The following is a 23,761-nucleotide window of genomic DNA, read 5'->3' on the forward strand; positions in this document are numbered from 1 at the left end:
TGTAATGTGTGTTCTGTTTGCCTTTCCTGATGCTCTTAGTTATGAATAAAGGTCTCATGCAGAGAGGGAAAATTTACCTGAAAATTGACCTTTAAAACCTCGATCAGCGAGCACATTATGGCTGCATCGCATCTTCCTTTTAAGTTCTGTTACAGAGTGACTTCTAATAAGTACAACAATCACCAGCATTACAAGTAATCAGTAAAATGGAGGGCAAAGGTTAGATCTAAAGCACCCTTGCAATTCTCTTGCAACTTGAATCATTATGTAAAAGCTGAGAATGAAAAATAGTGTTTCTGGGTGGGCATTTACCAAAGGAGACAGGAGTGGAGGAATAATAAAATACAAGTTGTGAGTTTTATCCACCTTTCCTGCAGGGCAGTGTTTCCTGCTGAATTTATCATTTGCTTTGGTAAATCCCTGTGTGATGATTCACTGATAGTAATTTCCTATAAAATGAACCCCACACACTCTGGTTAATGCAGTGGGGGAGCGTCCACAGCAGAGGGAGCAGCTGATGTGGGGGAAACAGTGCTGGTATCTGGGGTCTGCTGGTGCTTCTCTGTCTTCCCTCTGGCCCAGACGGGAGCTTCTCCTCAGCATCTGGACCTCAGAGCCGCTGACACCGCTCTCTATCACTGGTGCTTTCAAAAAAGAACTCAAAAAGCAATCTTTACAGACACATTTTAACCTCAGAACCAAACATCAAAATGTGCATGATCACAGTGGCATTTATTTTATTAAAACTGGAGGAGCCAGTTGCAATTGCTACACTGGTTTTATATCATCAAAGACATTCTAATGATATCCTCATAAGTTTGCATTGAATTGTTTTTTGTGTGTGTGTGATTAATTGCTGATTAAGTTACAGAACAATCTATTACAATTAAATATTATTCAGTTTATTGCTTATTGATAATTTCGTCCCATCGGGTGTATCTGGTGATGTAACAACCACAGGAAAGTGAAACCGGGAGCCTGGGATCACGCAGCTGCACATGCAGCAGAACGTAGCAGGCTATTGATTTTCAATGCGGATCCTCAGCTGCAGTCGCTGGTCGTGACATGTATTATTAGCACGGTCACCAACAATAACAGTTCGCGCTCAATATCCCCTGGATAAAGCGAGCTGTGATTTGCGTCCCATGCATCTACACTGCTGTCATCCTCTGATAGTTTGGTCCATTTTCTCACACCTCTCTCCTCGCTCACGTCACTCTGTGCCTGAAACAATGTGCCAGTAAAGAGGAGAGGGGACAATGTTACTAATTCTAGTCCATATTCTACATTTAGTTTCAGCTCTGTGCAAGGAGCTGACGTCAGGGCCAACAAGGCGTACCTTTGTCTCCACATGCAGTGACAAAGCATGATTGTGATGGGCCTTGGCCTGCTGAGTGTCACCCAGACAGAGCTGAGAGGCAGCCAAGCCCTCACACATGAGCAACTGACCCTGAAGATACCCTGTAAAGTGAGCAAAATAATAAAAAAAAAATACTAATATACTGGAAGCAGAAAATTGAAACTGTATCTGATAAGGCACAATGAATTCCCATGGATTTTCTATCGATGCTTTCAGTGTGGTTGGTCAGGAAACATTTTATTTTGTCTTCTGATAATATCGGCTACCTGCTTCTCTGAGGAAATTAAGTGCTAGTTTGTTGCTGGATTGCTCTGGGAGGCACAGCGCAGGTTACCAAAGCTCCTCCTTTGTCTTCTCCTTATATTCAAACAGCCCACAGAGGACAGGCACAATTCAGAAGGGCAGCATCATATGACAACAATTCATGACTAGTCAAGTGGAGTTACACCTGTGACGGTCATGATATTTTCCTGGCCACTAACAGATTGGCCTTAATGTAACTGGTTGCTCTAATCTACACAGAAGTCTACACATCTTCTCAGCTTTAACAATAAAGTGTGATCTCCTTACTATTTTTAAGTTAAAGCAGTTGTTGCTTTACAGAGATATTTTTCATCTGGAAAAGCTGAGTAAATGTAAAAACATGCAAAACCTCTCCTCATTAACAACGTATTCAGTGTAAAACCTTGCGTACTTACTTACCTTGAATACTAAAGGAAAAAAAATCTGCCTCTGGTATGAGTTATTCCCACTTGTTTCCAATGCAGTTTCACTTGTGTCATGAATTGTTTGGGATGTTGAAACAAGGCAGAATATGGCAGATTAGCTCACTGGCATCAAGCAAATGACACTTAATTCAAGAAAATTGCGCAAACAAGTTGAGTAGCAGTGGAAAGAAGACAGGCTATCTCATCCTGCTGGTGTATTTTCACACTTCCTTGAAGGAAAATTAGACTAATACTGAATATGAGACTTTATTACTAGTTAAGACTGAAATGCTTGCCCCAGGGCATTCTCTATGGTCCTCATGTTCTGCAGCAGCACAGTTTTCAACAGGCTGATGATGCTGATGATGCTGAGCTTCTTCACATCCGGCCTCGGCCTGGCTCAGGCGGCCCACAACACAGACATGTCACCCCCACAGTTTGTTATTCAGCTGCTGCCCTAGGTGAGAAAAAAGAGGAATACTTCACAGTCACTTTCCATTGAGTAACTGGCCAATCTATACAAACTGATTTTCCTGTCTGTTCCACAGCTGCCATCGTGCATCAAATATATCATAAACTGACGCAAAGAATCATGTGGTCTGTGCTGCTACACCCCTCAGGCTGGTGTCACATACATTCTCCCTGCGGTCTCAGCGACTGGGCTGCAAAACCTTTATAATTTGCCCCTCAGAAGCTCCTGCACTCAGTTCTGAGTATTTGGCAGCATCTTGCTGCACCACACTAGTGTCCTCCATCCTGCTGGTCTGCTGGTGGGCCTTGGCAGCGTGGATAAAAGCCTGGGCAGTCACTGCTTTCTCCTCCAGGCCGGTCCAGCAGTAGGAGAGCTTCAGCAGAGCATCACCTCCCTGAACCTGAACCTCCCCGCTGCCTGCTGGGAGAACGGCACCGCTCTGTCATGGCTGCCCAGCTCTCCGGGAGACCTCCATTGTCTGCCCTGGCATTCGGCTCCTGCAGCTTCATGCATCTCCTCAGACACCGACACCTCCTCCAGCACCTCACACAGTTTTAGAGTTTCAGCCACATTCACTAACTCAAGACTGAACAAACACGACGAGGGGTTGAACAAAATATCAAAATATCAATATATTGTGATATTTCCTCTTGCAGTATATTATCGACATACTTGAGCCAAATATCAATATTTACGTTTTCAACTTCATTTGCACCGATGCACATTCTATGAGTTCTATGACGTGTATATTGATGCCTTTAGGTATTTTAACTGGAACTATTCTGTCATATCCATATTGCAATAGTTTTGCAGATAATAACACTGAAAAAAAAAACTGATTCCTGCTTACTGGAAAATTATTTTGCCTTTTCCAGGGTATTTTTTTCTTCTCCAGTTACAGATATGGTAGTGTATCATAGCTGATTATCTTAACATATATCGTCTGTATCATGATACCATTGTTATCATGGGTAAAATATCATGATAATAGCCTATCGTCAGTTAGCCACTGCTTCCCACCTCTAATACTGATGCCATAATGAGACAACGGGAGAGCTGTCTTATACACGGAGGTTGTGTTTCACCATTAATTTACCATGTATCACTCCTCAGAAATCCCCAGCTCTGCAACAATGGAGTCATCGGCTGCAGTTGCACCTCTGATGATTAAAAACATAACAGTGTGTGTGACTCAGATCCGAGCTCTGCAGAAAGGCAGTCACTGGAGTGATAAGCACGGATAGTATAGAGTAAATAAGTTACAGCTCAATGCTCAGGGCTGACATTGTGTAGCATAGTCATCATCTAAAGGCAAACAACTACATACAAATCATCCATCTCATGTTTTACCATTATTGCCGAGGGTTTTAAAGCTGAGACAAGTGAATCTACTTGCCTGCTGTTGCCGGTTTGCTGAAAGATTCATGTCTGCTGTTACTGCCTCTCTCTTACTTCATGAAATATGAGGCGTGTGAGCCTGTGCACACTATCTGAGAACAAGTATGAAAGTAATGATGAGCATGCTGCAATGCAACAATGGCTATATGACCAAACTCATCCACCAAATTTAAAAAACTGTACAGTGATAAAGCCAAGAAGCGATGGGACACGAATGACATGACAGGAATTGAGTTTGTACAGTAAAAAGTGAAGTGTCTTTTTAGAAATGGATTTCTCTAGCAATTTTAATGTAGGCTTAACAACACGGAGTAAAGTAACAAATATTAATAATAATAATGAGCATGATGGAGAATTCCTCATGACTTGCAATAAAGAAAATAATTACAAATTTGAACAGAAATAAGCAAGAACATTCAAGTGAATACAGGCAACATAAACACAGAACACCATCAGTGAATAAAACGGGAGCATCCCTGAAGGAGACTGACTCATGCATGAGAAATTATTGCCCCAATCCCCACTGTATGCAAGTGAAGGGTAGTTATCTCTAATATTTACAACACAATATTTACAACACATGCCGTATATGCAGTTATAACAAAGAGAAACACACAGGACTGAGGTTTTCCTGTATGAGATAGTCCAGTATGAGATTTAGAGGTAGGTGAAGTATTAAACATGCATAATTCAACATTTTGCTTGTTTTCTGTATTTAAACTTGCAGCATAGATGCACTGCTTGTTGTGTATGACAAGCTGCAGTTTTGATCTATGCAAACAAGTTTTCTAAATTGTTTTACCTGGTAATTTGACCCTCAAAAGTCAGAATCACAATCAAAATCACAATCAGAATCAGCTTTATTGGCCAAGTGTGCTTATGTGTACATGGAATTCGACTCCTGGTTTACTAGTAGCTTCTAGCACTTACATATATCACTCAAGAACAAAAAAGAAAGGCAACAAAAAAGAAACAAAGAATTAAATAAGAATAATAAATAGAATACTGTACAGTGAGTTGTAATGGTTTCACCAGTGAGCAGAAAAAACTGGTGTGTGCAGCATTCGGTCACTGAGAAGTAATAACTACGGCCTATTCCTGCTATAGGACAGTTTACCCAAGAGAGCAAAGAAAACTGTAAGCAGGGCTGGACGCTCTTCACCTGATTAACAATAAAACAGTTGAATCTGATAGACAACGTACAAGTCAGTCCTGTCTTTCTTTTAGCTCATGGTGATCATCTCATATTTGTCCTTCAGACTGCTGTCCTCATCCTCCTCATCCTCCTCCTCCTCCTCTTCCTCCCCCTGGGGCTTCTCTGGCTCATCATGGTGGTGGTGCACCTCGATGAGGAGGTAGTAGACGACGGCTGCAACCACACCCCCCACCATGGGCCCTGCCACGGGGATCCACCACCAGTACCCTGCGGTGCTGTGTGCGGCAACACATAAATCAAAATACAGCACAACAAAGCAGCTGGAGTCACACAGAGCGCCGGCTGCCGCTGGAGAGCCCGGCTCAGAGGCCACTGTAGGTCACTGCTGCTGCCAGCAGATCATTCACAAGCATCGACTGCATCTGATGAGTGCATGTGACATTATGTAACACAACAGTTCATCTCAGCAGCACACGCTGAACTGTAAACAATAAAAAAGAAAACTGGAAAGAATCTTGGAAACTTTTTAAACACACTCTGTATTATTTTGAACTTTTGGTTCCAAATTGTATGTATATTGCAATTATTTTTAGATTTATTCCATAATATATGAAAATACACTGTATGTTCCTATACCGGACAAACACGTTGCTTCTGTAGTCATATATGAGCCAAATATGTATATGTGTAGCCCTTGTACTGTGTGTAGAACATGTATTGATATCTTGCTATATTTATATATATTTTTATATCTATACATGTATGAAAACAGCATATTGTCCTTATATGGTCATATGTGTGCACCCATACCTGTTCAAGATATGTATATGACAATGGTGGCTGGTGACCCAATAAATTGGGGAAAACACATGTAATTGTAACATATGTCAGCCATATATTGTCCATACATGAAATATGTACATTTATTACACTTGTGATTATTGATATTGACATGTTTTGCTTTCGTTAATTAAGAAAAAACTCTGATGCATAGGAACAAAACCCGAGTCTTAGTTTCTGTTGTTCTGCTGTTACCTGAAGACCTCCATGCCCCATCCGGCCGCAGCAGTGAACAGCCGGGGCCCCAGGTCCCGGGCAGGGTTCAGCGGGTAGCCACAGTTCAGTCCCATGGACACACCGATGGCCATGATGATCAGGCCAATGGCCAGAGGCTCCACCCCTTTGGGAGCGCCAATGTTTCCCCCGTCAATGATGGCCAGGATACACAAGATCAGCATCCCAGACCCCACAACCTGGAGGAAGAGCACATTACTTCAGTTATGGCATCAATGTGCAGTGTCACTTCCTATTGTAGCAAAATTAAATGACATGTCAGGTATATATGAATCATGATTACAATCCCATGTTTTACCATTACAAATTATCTAAAGAAAAAAGCTTCTTGCAATAGAACCAGCAGTAGAATTATATCAGGGACCAAAACATGAACAGATGTACAACCAAAACCGAGACTGCCTTTGAGTCCCTGTTATGGAAACATTAACATTATAATTTTCACACTAATTTGGCTTATCTTCACGGTTCACCTGTTGCCGTTTTCTGTAGTTTCAAGCTGACACCGCTTTTAAATGGCTGCGTCACCTTAACTAAACCGACTGAAAAGGGTGTTGAGTATAGATTTGACCTTCCAGTGAATGAGAGGAAATGGGTCATTAGACCCAAAACTAAGCAGATGAGGGGGTGTTCTCAGACTAAGTGGGGCAATCAATTTGCATTAGCTACATTTCCTAGAGAACGCAGTATTTAGTGCCTGAATGGGAGCAGCGATGTATAAGCGGAGTCGACCAGATTAGCAGAGGGCAGGTCACTGGGTCACAGTCCAGAGCTCACCTGATCTATGAAGCCGCCAAGGACTGACAGATGCCTCGCAGGATAGGACGCAAAGATGTGACCTGTTGCGTTGATGCCTGTCACCGACAGAATCCCGCTGGTGAAGTCCATGAAAGCATCTGTGTGGACACCAGTGTTCACCATTAAAAAGCTGTAACCGTGCACAGAGAATGCTTTTGTCCATTAGTTTTTCATTTTGATGGATGTTGATGTAGCTTAAACATGTTCACTGTGACAGCTGCATAAAACACACTCATTTTTCAAGAGTGTTTTTGGGAAATTAGCCCATTCTAACCATAATGGATTCAGTTACCATATTATGCCTCATTTGTTATGGTTTAACATGCATGAATAATAGAAGTTAAATGTGTGGCTAAATGTATTCACCATAGTATAATCCAAAGACTGCAGCAGCTCCGGCAAAAGCACCAAGAAATTGAGCGATGACATAGAAGGGAAACTTCCAGATCTTCAGTTTGCCCAGAATAACCATGGCCAGAGACACAGCAGGGTTCACATGGCCCCCTGGGATGAAGGACAAAGCAGGGAGTGAAAGAGGGGCGCAGGGGGTGGGGACGGCTGGAATGATAGCCTTTCCATCATTAGTTCAGCAGTCACATTTACGAGAGACAGCAGAAGGGGAGCGGCCCCTTGGGCGGTGCACGGTTTTGTTATGCATGTGCAATGGCAAAGACATAGAATAATGGCTACATAGAAATGCATTGTTGAAGTCAAACCACAAAAGTATGCAACATTGTTCAGGGTGAACTTATCAAACGAATCAACATTATTCCTTGCAACATCTTGCCGTCTTTTTAATGTGTTTGTCTGCTTGTGATCTGTCCTCATGAAAACCCCTCAGATCCCTTCAGTGATCTGAATGCAGAGCTGCATCCGGCTGCTGCTCAGAGGAGGGAGGCCGTCCTGTTGGGCCTGAGTCTGGTCTCTGCCATAGACCAGTGAATGTAGCCTGTGATCAATGCAGTTTGCAGGACATTTAGTGCCCAGGGTTATGTATGACCTCAACAAGCCTGAGCTCTGTGGCTAAAGAAATCAATGACTGGTTCACATTCATTGAATCTGGACAGGAGAGCTGGCACATTCTTGCTGACACCGGAGCCTTAGGTGGCACAAAGCCGGACCAGCAGTCACTGTTATATTATTATAGCTACAGACCACATGAATAATGCTGCTCATAATATTACAAGACATAAAAGAGAACTGTGTCAGTATTTTATATGCTCTGGTGCAGGTTATTTGCATTACTTATGAATTAAATACACTCATCATAGAGTCTATAGTACCAAGCAATGGATCGTATGCAACCACAGCTGTTCATCACAACAGAAAAGCTGAAAAGGCACATAATAAACTAATGCTAACTACTATATTATTAAAACTGACATGCCATTTTCAGTTGATTTGATGGGATGTCAACATCCAACAGTATGGGAAACTGATCTCTGCAAAGTCCAATAACAATTCCTCATTACTTTATACTGTACATGCAGAATTTTATGCCAAGCATTTTCATTTAAAATGACATGCTGAAGTCAGTGTTCTTGTTTTAGCCCAAGTGGAAATTTCTATTAAGTATAGAAGCCACTGTCAGCTGCTAAAATCCAGACCAAGAAATCAAACAGCATCAAATTACAAAACACAGATGGACTTTAACACTTAGTCATGCATATTGTATTAATCTTTGTGTTTGACTTGTACCCTGTGATATGTGATATTGTAAGCCCATGTATTATGTGCTTATTTCTATTTAGTGTGTATGCCAGAAGTGCCTGCGTGTTGCCAGACAAATCTCCCTGGTGAAGGAATAAATGAAGTATCCATTAGGAGCCTGTTACAGGAATTCACATCATATTTACCCGACACTCCACCAGCCACATACACTGCCATCGTCAGTCCCACAGAGAAGCCGATGTGGACGGTGAGAGGCTCACCCAGGGTGTTGCGACTGAGGACAGTCTGGGCGACTGATCCGCAGCCAAACAACTGATAAAATTAAAAAATAAATAAATAAATAAATACATTAAAAAAAAAAAAAAAAAAAAAATCAGGAAGAACATATTTCTCACCCACATCCATTCAGGTGATCTGATTTGAAAGAGCATTTGTGTATATCAGGTGAAGTATGACTGCAAAACCAGCATCTTCTTTTAGATCAACTACTTAAAACTCACTTATGGACTTTTACCAATTAACTTTGACCTCAACACCAGTTTCAAAGCGATATTTTAACAAGTTCTCAGAGATCCCACAAATGTGAGATCAACAATAAAGCAAACACATTTTTCAAAGTAAAACTATAGGCAAAGATTCTTGTACTGTTCTGCAACTTAGCCCAACCCGACAAAAACACCATTTCATCATATCAAACATTACTTACAACCAAGACAAACGTTCCCAGGAATTCAGCCAGGAATTCCTTGAGTATTCCATATTTGAGAGCACAGTGTTGCCTCATACTTCTCTTGTGTTTTATTTCCATGTATCACTGTGCCAACTACTGTTAGAGTTGCCAGATGTCCGACAGTGTGAACCCCTGGAGTTGATCAGAGCCGTCACATCTAATCCCCACCTCCACCCAACCAGAGCCACTCAGCACGGAGCATTGATCCGCTTTTATGTCCATCACATTCCTCTTCAGTCTTGTCAGGAAAAACTGTTTTCGGGGGTTGAGGCGAGGCAAGGTGAAGGACAGGTGCATTTGTTAAAGGAAGTGAGTCAAACCCGCACTTGTTTTTGCGTCTGTATGGAATGTTAATTTAAACATGATCTTATTTATTCATGTGTATGGTCACAGAAAACACAGACAAAAAATCTGCATGGATAATAATAATAATAATAATCCCTGATTAAGAGGAAAAAAAAACATACAGCTGGATTCATTCCAGTTTCAAACATTTCAGTCAGCATATAAATGTGAGAGAATACTGGGGAAGCATCTTAATATAATTATTCATTATGCTGAGATTTGCTCGTTTGTTTGTACCTTATTAACTCACACAGAATTGCAATAACTTAGGGAGCAAAAACAAAAGAATAATTTGAGTAGATGTAAAGGCATCATGCTGTCATCTGCTGTATTGTAGGAGTAACATTAAAGGCAAACTCTGCAGCTGCACAACGGAGGGTAGCCCACATTGTTATTAATGAATTCCAGTCAATTCTCAAAATAATATAATTTAGAAAGGCGTAAGGAGTTCAGGACAAATGTTTTACTCCATCATAACCCGAAATATAAGAGCATCTTGCTCTACTGTTTACATTTTGTGTACATTTGAAAATGCATTTCTAAATTCAAGACATGCGTTTAAAAGTGTTATATTTGGGTTATTAGTCTTGGCATGGACCTGAGGGGTTTTATGCTGTTATCCTTCCTCAGCCTCATCCTTCACATTAGTGAACAAAGTAGTTTGCCCTCCCATTTGAAACTACATGGTCTGCCTTTAATGTTTGCTGTTAATAATGCAGTTACAAATGTTGCCACTAGAGGCCAGCCTTGGAATGATGCCACACTGTCCACACCTGGAAACACGAGAAAGCCACACCTGAGTTGTTAACAGAATCATGTAAAATTATTAACACAAGGATTTCTCACAGTAATTCCAAAGTCTCTCAGTAAAGTTCAGAAATGAGTGTTTGCTTTTTGTCGTTCAGTCCGAGCTGAAGTCGTCGACGTCGTTCACGTCATCCTCCACGATCATCATGAGCGGGGTCGATTTCTTGCGCCTGTTGATGGAGAAAGAAACTGCGTCAACAGAACAATATGTGGTTTTGTGACTCAATACACATGCATAAACATCAGGACACACACACACACACACACATCTAAAGCATGGAGTGTGAGCGGTCACCTCATCTCACTCCGCAGTGCGCTGACTTGGCCGTGGAGCTGCTCATTGGCCTCTATCTGCTCGTCCAGATCTCTCTGCAGTTTCTTCTTAGCGTGTTCCAGACGCTCAATCTCCTCCTCCGCTTCATCCATCTGTCTCTTTGCTGTCTTCAGTCTCTGAGTCAGCTACACAGTTCACAAAGTATGATATTAAATCATCTAGAAGTCTGCTCTTCCAGACCACTTGACAACTTTTTTTTCTTTCTTTTTGTTCCATGGTTACACATGCCAACCTGGTCTCTTTCGCTCTGCAGGGCGATGTGCTCCTCGTCCACTTGCATCTTCATCTCCTTCACCCTGCGCTCCAGCTTGCGGTTTGTTTGCTGCAGGTTGTTGTTGTCTCTGTGAACACAAGCACCAACAGATCACATCACGTCGAGGGGGGGGGGGGGTTCCTGTAACACGATATCCTCTCAGTGAGCTCAGACCGGAGAATACCCTCACTCTTACAACCTCGCATTATAATGCAGAGGGAAAGTGATATGAGAGAGTTTAATTAACCATCAAGTATCAGATGAAGCATCAATTGACACCCAAATAACCACTACAATCTTCAAAGTGTAATCCAACTTATCATCAAATGCAGTACAAACAGGAACATGAAAAACATACATGTGTGAATGGACACATGTGGTTATAGGCAAAAGTGATAATGGCATGTTTTTAATGGGAAGGCACTCACCTCTCTTCTCCTTGTAACCTCGCTTCCAGTTCCTGGATGCGGCTGTTCAGTCTGGACACCAAGGAGTCCTGGTTGCTCCTCTGGGACGCTTCCAGATGAGTCACTCTGCTCTTCAGGTCTTTATTCTGAGAGTGAGAGATGAAACATGGATTTCATTCACAGTTAAGGTGGATAATACACAAGATCTAGATGCCAAGAGAGCCGGGTGAATATGATTGGTGCGTATCAGAACTGCTCTGTTTCCTGTAGATCTGGTTTAAGCCCACTTAAGCACTAGATAACGGGGATTTGCCTTGTTACAGATGGACTGGGCTGCCACATGCTTTCAATAGTCACAAAATATTTTTAAAAGTTAGTTTATTTTTCTGTGATTGCTGAAAATGACCTTACACTACATGTATTTTACTAACTCCAAATGTCAGGTACACTGTGTTGACTCAAAAATACAGAGCATTGTTTGCACATGCCACTGTGATGTCCAGGCCGTACCTGTCTCTCCAGGCTCATCTTGTCACACTCCAGGTCCTGCCTGGCCGCTCTCTCCTGCAGCAGCTCGCTCCTCATCTGATCCATCTGTCACACAAAACCAACATGGAAAAAGTGTGTGTAGCGACTCAGATCGACTGGCAGGACAAGAAATGTGGCTCACTTCCCACGTTCACTTGAGAGTCTATTATTGTCTCCAAATAAGCTGCTGAAAGAGCATGTGGATGTAGCATGTACACCTTCTGAGGGGATTTTTGATCGAAAGCATCATACAGCCAATGGGTACATGTAGGCTTAGCATGTTTGCGCTCACAGCAAACTGAAGGACTGACTCGTACAGTCAATTTTAACAATAATGAACATAATTTCTGTAGCACCTTTTAAAAACAGAGTTACAAAGTGCTTCACATTAAAAAAAAAAAAAAGAAAACAAATGTGGGGAAAACAATAAATGAGTCAAGGGCAGTGGAACTAAAGATACATGCACATAAAAAATAATGACCTAAAAAAGCAAGTCTGTAAAGGTGAGTTTTAAAGAGTGATTTAACTGATTTTGCAAGCCAAATATCCTCAGGCAGGTTGTTGCAGTTTAAGGCCTGGCTGCCTGTTTTCTTCAGTCTATACCTTTAGCCAGCCAGGAAGGGCCGTGCCTGAGGATCTTTGGGAGCACTCTGGCTCATGAGGGGTTAAGTGTTCTGAAACGCAGGAAAGGGCGAGACCAAGCAGGGTTTTAAAAGTAATCGGCAAAATTTTAAAATCGGCTCTAAAACTAATGGGTGACCAAAGGAGGGAGGCTAAGATGAGGCTAAGGAATGATGTGCTCTGCTCCACTGGTTCTGGTTAGATAGACAGATATAAATATATTTAGCTGAACATTATTAAAAAGACACGGCCCGATGAAAAGCAATTTCAGGTTCAATCAAAGGTCCCGTCCTAATTCCTAAAAGCTGAGGAAATGATGTCTGGTTTGACCTGCCACAGGATCTGAAGGCTCTCTTCTCTAATAACATTCAGAGGCCCAGAGAGGGGAGTGTGAATAGCTGCTCACAATAGTTAGCTCTTTTTTGTCTTTCCAGTGCACCCAAAACAGTGTTTTGTGTCAATTAGTCTGCACCACTTTGCTCCCATGAATGGTGGCCTACTTTACAGGCACAGCGACGGGACGTGAGGCGCTTATGATTACATCAGTGATTAACAAACATACATGAAGTCAGTGGGGTTCAGTCATATATTGGGGCTGTCACAAAAGCAGTGTTAACAAATGAAACACAAACATGTTTCACAGCTTGCTCCGGACACGCCGAGTCAGCAGCTTTCTGTGTTTGGAGGGAAATCTGAGTCTCCAGCCCGACATCTGTTCATGATAAAAACCTGACCACGTTCAAACCTGAGCTGCAGGATTATTCTCTGGTGGAAAGGTTGCCTCTTAGCAATTAGTGAGAGAGAATGTTTATGGATGCATGCAAAGACAAAATGAGAGCTCCACCTAAGAAAAAAAAGGCAAAAGCACTATGGGAAAGGGTGAGGGAGTGAACCTGCCTGCTCTTTGCTTTTGTCCAGGCGCTCCATCAGCCGGTCGGCGCTGCTGCGTTCCTCACTGAGATCTTCTTCTAGCTGATTGATGCGTCCCTGAGAGGAGAACAGGCCAACGATAAGTGTCAGTTCAGCATGAAACTATTTTATTTTGCATTACATGACAACATTTACCAAGACACAAGGTCTGATGAAGGTCTGATGACAAATGTTTAGGGTGGGTTTATAAAGTGACACATGCATTGTAGAAGACAGACATATAGAAGATATCATGTTTGCATGAACTGTTAGACTTCAGACAGCTGGTTGCCACTGAATGGAAGTCACCCTGGTGAGTATCTCTGATAGGGAAACGTCCGACTTCTGAATACACTCAAACAGGTCTGATAACTTTTTACAGTAAACAGGAGCTTCCCGGGTCGAATCTCAGTGTCAACAGTGAGTGAACAAGCACAGCGTGAGCAGCACTGTGTGATGTTTTGTCATCAGGAGGACAAACAGTGGTGAGGTTTCTCAACACCCTGATAATGCACAGGGACAAGCAGGTGCAAATACTGGCACAACTTAAAGATACAATAAACCAGTGTACCTGCTTGATAAATGTGAGGAAAAACTGAACGCTCTCCACGGTTATTACGTTTGTAACGTTGGATTTTTGGTTTTTAAGTACACATTTCTGTTGCTGTCCTCTCAAGTCTGGCCGGAGTTTTAGCTTCACCTGAAGGATTGAATGTGTAATCTTTCCTGATGTGGGTTAAGAAAAACTTTTCATCTTTTATTCCTGTGAAGCCCACAGAATAAACTTCAACATCATAACTGTCAAGATTGTTTTTCTTTCTTACTTCCTGAAATTTCTGACATTTTGGAGGTGAAAGGATTTCACCCAACAATATGTTGAAACAAACATTGCCTCTATTCTTTCCATTCTATTACAGTGCATTACACTACACTTTATTTTACATTATATCATTTAGCAGACACTTTTGTCCAAAACAATTCCAGTGGGTACATTTTGTCAACAGTCAGTTTTTCACTCTGTTCTGTTCTATTTTATTCTATTCTGTACACAGTGAAATAAGGTTAATTGTCATTTGCGCATGTGTTTATCTTTGCAGAGCTTCCCGGTTTGTTACCTCCATGAGTTTGACCTGTCGGCCTCGCTCCCCCACTCTGCTGGTGTTCCTCTCCTCCAGCTCCTCCACTCTCTGCTCCAGCTGCCGGCCCCTCAGCTGGGCCTCCTGCTGCTCCCTGCGACACTGCCGCAGGTCCTCCTCCAGAGGAAGCAGCTGAACACCGAGCATGCCACAGAATAAATGCACGCACACACACACACACACACACGCACTGGAATTAATAAAGTCTGGCATATGCCTCATGCATTGGTGTTCAAACAAGCACATTTTACATTTCTGAAGTTTACAAAACTTTGAAAACTTTCATTGAAATCCCTGCAGCACTACATTGTAAGGAGAATGCTGAAACCAAAAGACAAAAGAAGAAAAAAAAGGAAACATGGGTAATAAAGCACAGGGTTTTGCATTATATATCATATACTCTCCACTTTCTTCTGTATCTCTCTTCTTTTCGTCTTGGCATTGGTTTTTTTATGTTAGGGGATGCCCATAGCCCTGTTCCCACTACTATGAATGGTGAAAACATGCACTGATGAGTCAGGGAGAGAATGCGTGCCACACCTCTTCCTGCAGTTTTTTGGCCGTCTGTCGGGATTTCTCCAACTCCACTCCCTTTTCCTGCAGCTGTCTCCGCAGCTCGGCCAACTCCCTCTGACTCTTGTCTCTGGCCTCATCGACCTGGCTCTGAAGTTTGTCTGTCGACGCCTCGCACTCCTCCATGATGGAAGTCATCTGACCATGCAGAGGGACAGAGAGCAAAGAGCTGCTCATGGTAGCTCAAAACATCACAGATGATCCTTTGCATGACAAATTCCCCCTTAAGGCCCCGATAACTAGTCCATGTCCCTCTCACCTTACTCTGCAGCTGCTCCACCATCTTGTCCTGCAGCCTCCTCTCCTCCTCCAGGTGACTTTTTACCTTCCACAGTGACTCTATTTGTTTCCTCTCTTCCTTGAGCTTCTCGTTTAATTCCCTGTGCTCATAGTTGAGTTTGGTCAACTTGCTCTGTCAAAGGAACAGAGATAAAAGTGTATACATTTTAAGATTTGTCTAAAACAGCACTTGTAAAGTCATGTAAGTCATGTTGTCCTGATACTTTAAGTTCATCCCGTCTGGCACTCTAAGCAGGTTAAAATGTGTGTATCTGTTGTCCCTTGTCTGTTTTTAACATGCTCTATTTTTAATTGTCCCAAGTCTGTTTTTTTTTTCATGCTCTATTTTATGATTTTATAACCTTGTAATGGTGTGCTATCTTGGCCAGGTCTCCTTCAAAAAAGAGATTTTATGTCAACTGTAAAATGAAAAATAAAAAATAAAAAATAAAAATAATAATTATTTGCAGGTACTATTTGACCCTTCTTGCAGGTTCAGGACATTCAGACTTTTTCAGTGGCTACTACAGCACTGTTGTCTTTGTCTCACCTGCACATCCTCCAGGCGACTGAGCAGAGATTGGTTAGATTCACACATCTCCTCCTCCTTTTTCCTCACGTCTATCAGCTCGTCCTCAACCTGCTGCTTCTCCCTCTGAGGAACAAAAAAGAAGAAACAGGAGAATAAAAACACAACCATGGAACGTGTTATTATTGCCATAGTTAAATGAGAAAACCTAAAAACAGGTAAAGGTGTCCACAAATGAGAACATGATCTGTCTCTGCTCTTTTTGAATTGTATGTGATTGTTACACACACACACACACACACACACCTCCAGATGCTTTGCTCTTTGCTCCAGCAGTTTCTCCACGGCTCTGGACTCCTGGATTTTGTGACTAAGCTGATCCACCTCGTTCTCCAGCTCCTGCACTTTTCCTTTCAGCTGATCTCTCTCCTCGCTCAGCTCCTCCGCCTGCATTTTAGCTGCACCTCGCGCCTCCTCCGCCTGGGCCTTCTCTTGGCCGAGCAGAGAATTGCTCTACCGAACAGAAAAAAAATAAAAGACTGATAGCAGGATAGGCAAAACAATCCAATCTAAATTTGGAGATTTTGTATGCCTTTCATTGTCACCTCTTTAGCCTGATCTACGGCCATCAAGAGCTTCGTGACCTCCTGTTCATATTCCTCCTTCAGCGAGGCCATTTCTTTGTCGTGGGTCTCCACCTCCTCTTTCAGTGCCCCCTTCAGAGCACCGAGCTCCCTCTCCCGTCGGTACAGCGTGTCCTCCTGCTCCTCCTGCATCTGTAGGACCTCCTGAAGGTCCGCACGCAGCTGCGCCATATCCTGACACACATTCAGCACTACGTTCAATACAAACACGAAGGTTTGCGGGCAGGTGTAAGTGATTTGTGCAGTGTGTATGTGCACGTTTAGAGAAAATCCTCCTCCTTTACCTTCAGAAGGACTTCTTTCTCTGTATTCACCACCTCCATCTTCTTGGCGCGGTCCAGCTCATCATGCATCTCCGAGAGCTGCTGCTGCAGGTCCTTCATCTCTGTCTTAGATCTGTCTCTCTCTGCCTTCATTCGGACCAGCCTTACCCATCGCACACAAACACAACATAAACAGGCCAGAGAGGCACCTTTTACTTTTACATTCACTGGCTTCCAATGGAACACATCTAATTGCACCTGATGCTTGAATGTGTCACACTGTGCTCTTGTTTTGTTGAAAGTCACAGGAGGCAATCAGGAATCGTGTGATGTGTGAGAGACAAACTATCTATCTAAACTATTGATGTTGCTATTAAAACTTATGTAGGGAACTTTTTTTCCTCATAATCTGGACAAATTGCCATTAAACACAGAGGGTCAAACTAAATGCACTGAAAAATTTGGTCCGCCCGCCTGCCCCTGTGGCTTTAATCTCATTGGTCAAAATCCATTTTGGTGCAACTCAGACAGCCAGTCATCTGAGGGAGGCGTCGCTGCCTCAGTCTAGTTGTGTCTTGTGTACATGCACACATAATACTGCTGGATACACTTGCTTTCTGTCCACAAAAAACTCCACCTACCCTGCTGTAGCTACAGTACTTTAGCTTATCAAACAATATAGAATGGCATCAGAGCAATCAAGTGGGTGGGAGGGACGTGGACAAGGTACTCAGTCTCAGGTGGGAGCCTTTTGAGCTGTTTAACCTCAAATTTCTCGCTCTGCAAAGTTCAGTTCTTAATACTAACAAGTTTACTAATGTTAAAAACAAAATGATGAAAACAGCTGATAACAGCTAACTTCAAAGTTCATCGGTCTGACCAGCTACTGTAAAGATATGTTGATTAACACAAAAACATGCCATGCTGAGAATCAAAGACGTTTAAAAGCATACAACATTAAAAACAGCATACTGTTTTTACAGCTGACAGCACGGGCAGCCACGCTGTGCTGACGTTAAGCCGTGAACTGGAGGCTGAGAAAACCTGCCTGGCGAGGAAGTCCGATTGAATGGGACGCTCTATTTGATTTTTTTCACGAGGAAGTCGGAAATCCCGAATTCCAACTTCTAATCATATACAGCAGTTTCAATTCATCACTTCCTGTTGGCAGAGAAGACTACATACCCATCAGAATTTCATTTAGACAAACATCTTTGAAAACAATCTTGCCTATATTGCAGGTTTGAATTTCACATCTTGTTGAATGACGGGGAAGTCAAAGCCTTACTCGTGTTTGGTAGACTGGAGTTCTGTCTCAGTTTCTGCCAGTCTGTCCCTGAGTTTGGAGAGCTCTGCCTGACTTTTGGCCAACTCCTCCTGGAGGTTCTTCTTCTCTGTCCTGGCCTTTTCACAAGCCTTCGCTAGAGTCTTTTCATTCTGCAGGACATACACACAGCAGACACAGAAACTATGAATATTGCAGAATAAAAAGTGAGTAAGGTCAATCAACAGGGTTTACAGTTGGGACTTGACAACACCTTAGTCTCAATCTCCAGCTGTTTCTTCAACTCGGACACCTCTTTCTCCAGCGCCGCCTGTTTCTCCTGTAACGCCTTCGCCTCAGCAGCATAATCCTAAAATATTTAGAGGAAATGAAGTCCAACAACATGGTATCATCGGAGCTTTCCATCAAAGACACATTAGCATGCAGAGCAGCGATCAACAAGACCAATTATCTCATCCCAAAGCTCACTTTCTCCTCCTCCTCCACATTCTCGGCAGTTTTCCACTTCAGCTTGTTGATCTTTTCAAATAACAAGCTCACTTTCCTCTGGGTGGTGGAATCATTATCCGTGGTCCTGAAAGTAAACAAATGCCAGATTCACTAACACACCACAGTGTTAAGCGTGTAAAATCATGATAGCAGATACTTCTGTCCAAACTTCTAGCATTCATGTGTTTTTATCCAGTTGTAACCGAGAAAGTGTTATGACTCCACAAGAAGTTTGGGAGTGAAATGAAAACTCTAAGCTAGAGGCAGTGTGTCCTTCTTTTAAAGTGCAAGGATGTTCAGTCAGCTTGTCGTAGGTGCGTGGGGGTTATTAAAAATGATACCTGTGCCTCAGTGCGGTATCTCAAAATGGATGGTGATGCATCTTCAAAGTATTCCTTGCTCGCTCAGTGTGGAGGTGAAGGTGAAGACCGTATTTCATGAGTGCAGTGGAAATCAGTTCATGCTCTGCATTCCTAACTGCTGTGTGTTTGAGCACAAGCAGCTGTAACAGCACAGCTCCCCCTTATCTGACTATACATGATCACACCCACGAGCTAATCATCAGAAGATGGCTAGGGCATGAAAAATAAGATATGGTCGCACTGAGTGTCTTTTTCTCACGAGATCAGCCAACAGAGTGCCTCTTGGTGTAGGGAACTTAGGATGAAAGTGTAAATAAAATGCAAAACTGCTCTGCTGACTGAACAGAAGTCCAAGGTCAAGAGGACTTACCCATCCTGAAGGTAGGTGAACAGTATTTGTTTTGCTGTATCTTCATTTGAGTCAGCTGAAAGCTCTTGCTGTCCTTTCAGAAGATCAGGAGTGACCTGGTTATGGAATATATGGCAAATAAATACAACCCTTTATGTTATGATGTTGTGTTTTGTGGTAAAACTCTTTACCTGTGTGTCTCTCTCATCGGATTCATCTGTTTGGTCACTGGATGATCTGGACAACAAGGATTTTCCCTTTGCTGCCTGCAGAATGACCGGGTCCTTTCTGTGTTGCACTTTGAGCCGAGTGATGGACATGTTCTCCTCTTTCTGGTTTGCTGATGCTGTTTCTTCGCCGAAGAACCAGGCTCTTGGAGACACAGAGGTGCGTGTCCCACCTGGAGACTCACCCCTGATGCCCCTGAGCGAGGAGGCCCTGCTGGAACAGGAAGAGGAGTCTGACGTCCGGCGGCTGTCCACACTGCGTGACCTTCTACACTCCTCTGGGTCCAGTCTGTTCCTTGGGCCGCACCGTCCCCTCCGCTGGGGCAAATTGAACCGGTCTATCAGCTTCCCTACAGAGGAGATGGGATCTGTGTCCACTGAGTTTGGGGATCTAGCAGGGGTCTCTGTGCCTGAGGCAGAGGCCTTGCTCTGAGCCTCATACTGGTCCTCCCCTGCAGCTTCAGCAGGCAGAGGAATCCTGGCTTTGGTCACTGTAGCGGCCTGGGCCGTCTCAGGCTGCGTTCGTCCCGGTCGGGCCGCTGAGGCTGTCTGTGAAGGAACGAGGAGGCTGAGATTGTTGCTCTCAGGGTCATAAGGTCTGAGAATCTCAGGGTGTCTGTGATAATGAAACACACTGGATGCTGCAGTCCTCTGCGCCTCCCTGAGCTCAGGAGAGGAATGTGCACACTGAGTTGCTCTATTGGCTGGCGTTTCATCCACAGACATTCCAAGCGGAGACCCCCTCGCCACGCCCGGGTTGTAGCCCGGCTGGTGAGTGATGACAGAGACATCCCTGTGGCTCTCCTGCCCGCTGCTGTTCAGAATCACATAAGGATGGCCTTTAATCCCTTGGACTTGCACCCTCACTCCAAACAAGTTGTCAGGGTTGCCTCTGGGGCTGTGCTGCTGTATGTAGCTCCTCTGCAACCTGATGTCCGGGGCGCCGCTCATCCTGTGAGACTCCATGTGGGCGATCTGGGTTAAGACGATCCAATCTCTTTAACAGGACAGTTTTACAGCTGTGAAGACACAGGTAGGTACATATCATGACTCCTGCATGAGCAACGTAAGCAGATATGTCTGACTAAACGAGAGTAATCTTGCATGGGAAAGTGGATTGAAAACTGACGCATCAGTCCCAGCAGCATCAGGTTGGTCCAGGTTGCTGTTTACAAAACATTTGAACCACAGTGGGACAATGACAGACCAAGAGCACCTCACACAGCTGCACTAAGCCAGCCAAGATAAAGACCAAATAAATGGACAGTGACAAGAGGTCGATATTGCTGTGCAATGAAAACAGTTAAACAATGAAAACTTGTGTGTGTGCTGGTGACAGTGTAGTATTGTGCAGCTGAACTTGTGCCAGTTGCATGACGACTACAAGCGGCTGTGGCTGCAGCGGTGTCGTCACCCACTTCATGGAGTAACACTTGAAGAAACTGTGTATCAACAAATATATTACTGTGAGGCTGGACAATCACAAAGACACAAGGCGTATTGTTCAGTGGACAACATCTCCTAAACGGCACCATCCTCCTGATCAGGGCTACTTGAGGAGCCATGTACAGCTGATCTGTCACATCGGCTCAAGTGTGTTAGAGCAGCGAAATAATTGAGAAATAAAGAAATGTTCATAAACAGATTACCAAACTTGCCAAACCTTTTTTTCTTTCTTTTTTCTTTCTTTCTTTCTTTCTTTTTTTTTTTTTATGTTATTGTTATATCGCCAGCGCTTAGTTCCACAACCTGACAAATCAGACTGAGGTAACTTTTTGATACGAAGACAGAAATCTGTGAATCTGCACTTATACTGTCATCCTTTTTATGATATTGAACTTACAGGTTTGCTTCGTCCTTTTAACACTAAACAACAGATCATGAAATAGGATGTGTCACATTTTACATACAAATATCACAGAAAAACTGAGGGAACATTCGCAGTGATACTGTAAGACACAGAAAAGTACATGAAGATCCCTATAATCTCACCTTCGAGCGCCATAAACAAACTGCAAAAGCGTCTACAGGAGCAAAATGTTGATTCTTCGCCAAGGTGGTGAAAAGTAAACGTGTTTTTAAAGTGTAAGACGAGAACTTACCCGCCGTGCGAGCTGCGTGTTGCATGAATGGAGTCGTGTGGACGAGTGAGAGCAGCGCGCTGCAACTGTCCCGTCTGCCTCCTCCCGGACAGGAACACGCGCTCCAGCCCCCAACTGGAGCGTGTGTGTGTGTGTGTGTGTGTGTGTGTGTGTGTGTGTGTGTGTGTGTGTGCTACAGTCAACATAACCATCTGACTGCTGTTAGAGGGTTATATATCATTTGAATATCTTAGGAATATTGTTAAGAGCAGCAGGGCACTGTTTCCTGTAAAATTACAGTAAGATGATATAATATACCTATTATGTTATGTTAGGTGTTTCGGTTATTTTGTCCATCCAGAGAGAGAGAGAGAGAGAGAGAGAGAGAGAGAGAGAGGACAAAATATGAAACACCATATATGAATATTTAATAGCTAATAAGGACTAGGGAGCAGTTTCAGTAGTGGAGTGGAGTATTTATTACTGAAAAGCCTTTTTCATGGGTGAGGGAGGTGGAGATCAGGAGTTAAAGATTGGAGGATGTTTGGGAAAATAGAGGGCATTTGACTTCACCCTGGTGTTTAGCCGTGTGAATGTGGCCGTGCAAAATGGTTTCATATATTCCTCAGCTGTCATAAGGCAGTGCAATGATTAAACAAGGCTATTGGATCAAATAAGGGAACTAGGGAAAAGGACTGCAAATATCCTCTAACACATCTAAAGCACCCTCTGGCTTACTCTTCGTGTAAATTCATCTGGATAAAGAGTGAGAGACTATCAGACCAAGACTTTTCATCCAGGGTTACAGGGTTTTCTGCTCCCTGCACCAGGTTATGCATCTTGGTAAAGTGGCCTTTGGCATGTGTGGTTTGGGGAGAGCAGGGCTGTATCACCAGGATCACTTTTTGTTGGGACTGTGCTGCAGGGGCGTTGATTCAGCTCTGTGCTGTAACCTCTGAGGTTGTAGTTCAGTGGTGTCTGTCTGTCTTTCTCTCTCTGTAGCCTCTGTTCTTTACTGATGTGATTTTGTTACTAATGCAGTTTGGGCCTATGTTGTCGTTAGTGGTCATGAATTTCCAGATGGATATTTATCATGAAAATAAGTTTAACATTAATTTCATCCAACTAATTTGGCCACTTTGGAACTTGCAGTAATCTGAATATATTCTACTAACATAATATATGTATGCACACCACACACTATATGTAGGTGTGTGTGTGTGTGTTAGACCCTTCTAAAATTTGCTGTAGGGTTAATAGGTGTTTTTTTTTTTTTTTTTAATAATAATAAACAGACAAAAGCTATTGGAAAAAAAACAAACATTTATTGCTACATTATTCCGACACATGCCTATAGGCTACTTAAAACTGTACACATATAGTACATGTTATGATAGGAGTATTTCAGATTATTTGTTCAGCTGTGTGATAAGAAAACAAGACATCAATGTAACTCTGTTATACTTATTGTATTGCTCAGGGCATGAAACATCGAAAAATGTTAAGTAGCTACATCTAGCAAAATCTGACAAAATGATGTTCCTGTGTAAAATCAGAGCCATAAAAGCAAACAGAGATGTTATTAAATTCATAACGTATAAAAGATAAGTTACATAACTTAGGAAAAACAAAAGAGTCCATTAAAAAAAAAAAAAAAAAACTTAAACATGCAAAGAGCCATTAGGGGAGCACAGACTACATCTGCAGAGCAACAATAACACTGAGAGCCAGAAGGGAATAACACCAAACGAAAGTGTTATGTTCTGTCCAGCAGTGCATCCATAAATGTAATCTTCTTGTTAATCAACATCGCTATAACACAAAGTTGTAACAAACATAGAAAATAAGAGAACAGCTTCAAGGTGTATGATGCCCACACGTTAAAGAACATTCTTGGAGATTTGTTCATTCACAGAATGGTCAAACTCCTGCAATACTCTCTGATCTCTCATATACACACTCACACGCACACAC

General features: G+C 42.8%; 2 protein-coding genes across 3 annotated transcripts; both read right to left on the minus strand.

The window, feature by feature from the left end:
- Positions 1-4,206: 4,206 nt before the first annotated feature.
- aqp9a (aquaporin 9a) lies at positions 4,207-9,509 on the minus strand. Its single transcript, XM_030054543.1, has 6 exons — positions 9,343-9,509; positions 8,822-8,948; positions 7,332-7,469; positions 6,945-7,063; positions 6,129-6,346; positions 4,207-5,368 (listed from the first exon to the last, which is right to left on the minus strand). The coding sequence occupies exons 1-6, from the start codon at positions 9,442-9,444 to the stop codon at positions 5,161-5,163; spliced, it is 912 nt and encodes a 303-aa protein (XP_029910403.1). The 5' UTR covers positions 9,445-9,509; the 3' UTR covers positions 4,207-5,160.
- Positions 9,510-9,739: 230 nt separating this feature from the next.
- Positions 9,740-21,846, minus strand: LOC115361237 (cingulin-like protein 1). 2 transcript variants are annotated; one of them, XM_030054607.1, is made up of 19 exons: positions 21,809-21,846; positions 19,671-20,725; positions 19,501-19,595; positions 18,748-18,853; positions 18,533-18,628; positions 18,283-18,431; positions 17,016-17,157; positions 16,693-16,905; positions 16,394-16,600; positions 16,109-16,213; positions 15,539-15,691; positions 15,247-15,417; positions 14,686-14,838; positions 13,559-13,648; positions 12,023-12,106; positions 11,534-11,658; positions 11,085-11,193; positions 10,814-10,977; positions 9,740-10,688 (listed from the first exon to the last, which is right to left on the minus strand). In XM_030054607.1, exons 2-19 carry the CDS (start codon positions 20,670-20,672, stop codon positions 10,613-10,615), a joined length of 3,240 nt encoding a protein of 1,079 aa, XP_029910467.1. In that variant the 5' UTR covers positions 20,673-20,725; positions 21,809-21,846; the 3' UTR covers positions 9,740-10,612. The 2 variants fall into 2 exon arrangements, with proteins under 2 accessions (XP_029910467.1, XP_029910468.1); XM_030054608.1 differs by having other exon boundaries at positions 21,699-21,835.
- Between the last annotated feature and the right edge of the window lie 1,915 nt (positions 21,847-23,761).

The sequence above is a fragment of the Myripristis murdjan genome, chromosome 6 (genome assembly GCF_902150065.1).
Source record: "Myripristis murdjan chromosome 6, fMyrMur1.1, whole genome shotgun sequence".
Lineage (NCBI taxonomy): Eukaryota > Metazoa > Chordata > Actinopteri > Holocentriformes > Holocentridae > Myripristis > Myripristis murdjan.

Coding starts and splice junctions, on each gene's coding strand:
- LOC115361237 (XM_030054607.1), bottom strand. CDS start 20,672: ATGGAGTCTCACAGGATGAGCGGCGCCCCGGACATCAGGTTGCAGAGG. Junction 18,432..18,532: donor AGCTGGAGATTGAGACTAAG/GTGTTGTCAAGT, acceptor TATGTCCTGCAG/AATGAAAAGACTCTAGCGAA. Junction 13,649..14,685: donor GACAGGTCAAACTCATGGAG/GTAACAAACCGG, acceptor TTCTCCTCTCAG/GGACGCATCAATCAGCTAGA.
- aqp9a (XM_030054543.1), bottom strand. CDS start 9,444: ATGGAAATAAAACACAAGAGAAGTATGAGGCAACACTGTGCTCTCAAA. Junction 8,949..9,342: donor TGGGAACGTTTGTCTTGGTT/GTAAGTAATGTT, acceptor TAATTTTATCAG/TTGTTTGGCTGCGGATCAGT. Junction 5,369..6,128: donor TGGGGCATGGAGGTCTTCAG/GTAACAGCAGAA, acceptor TGCCGCACACAG/CACCGCAGGGTACTGGTGGT.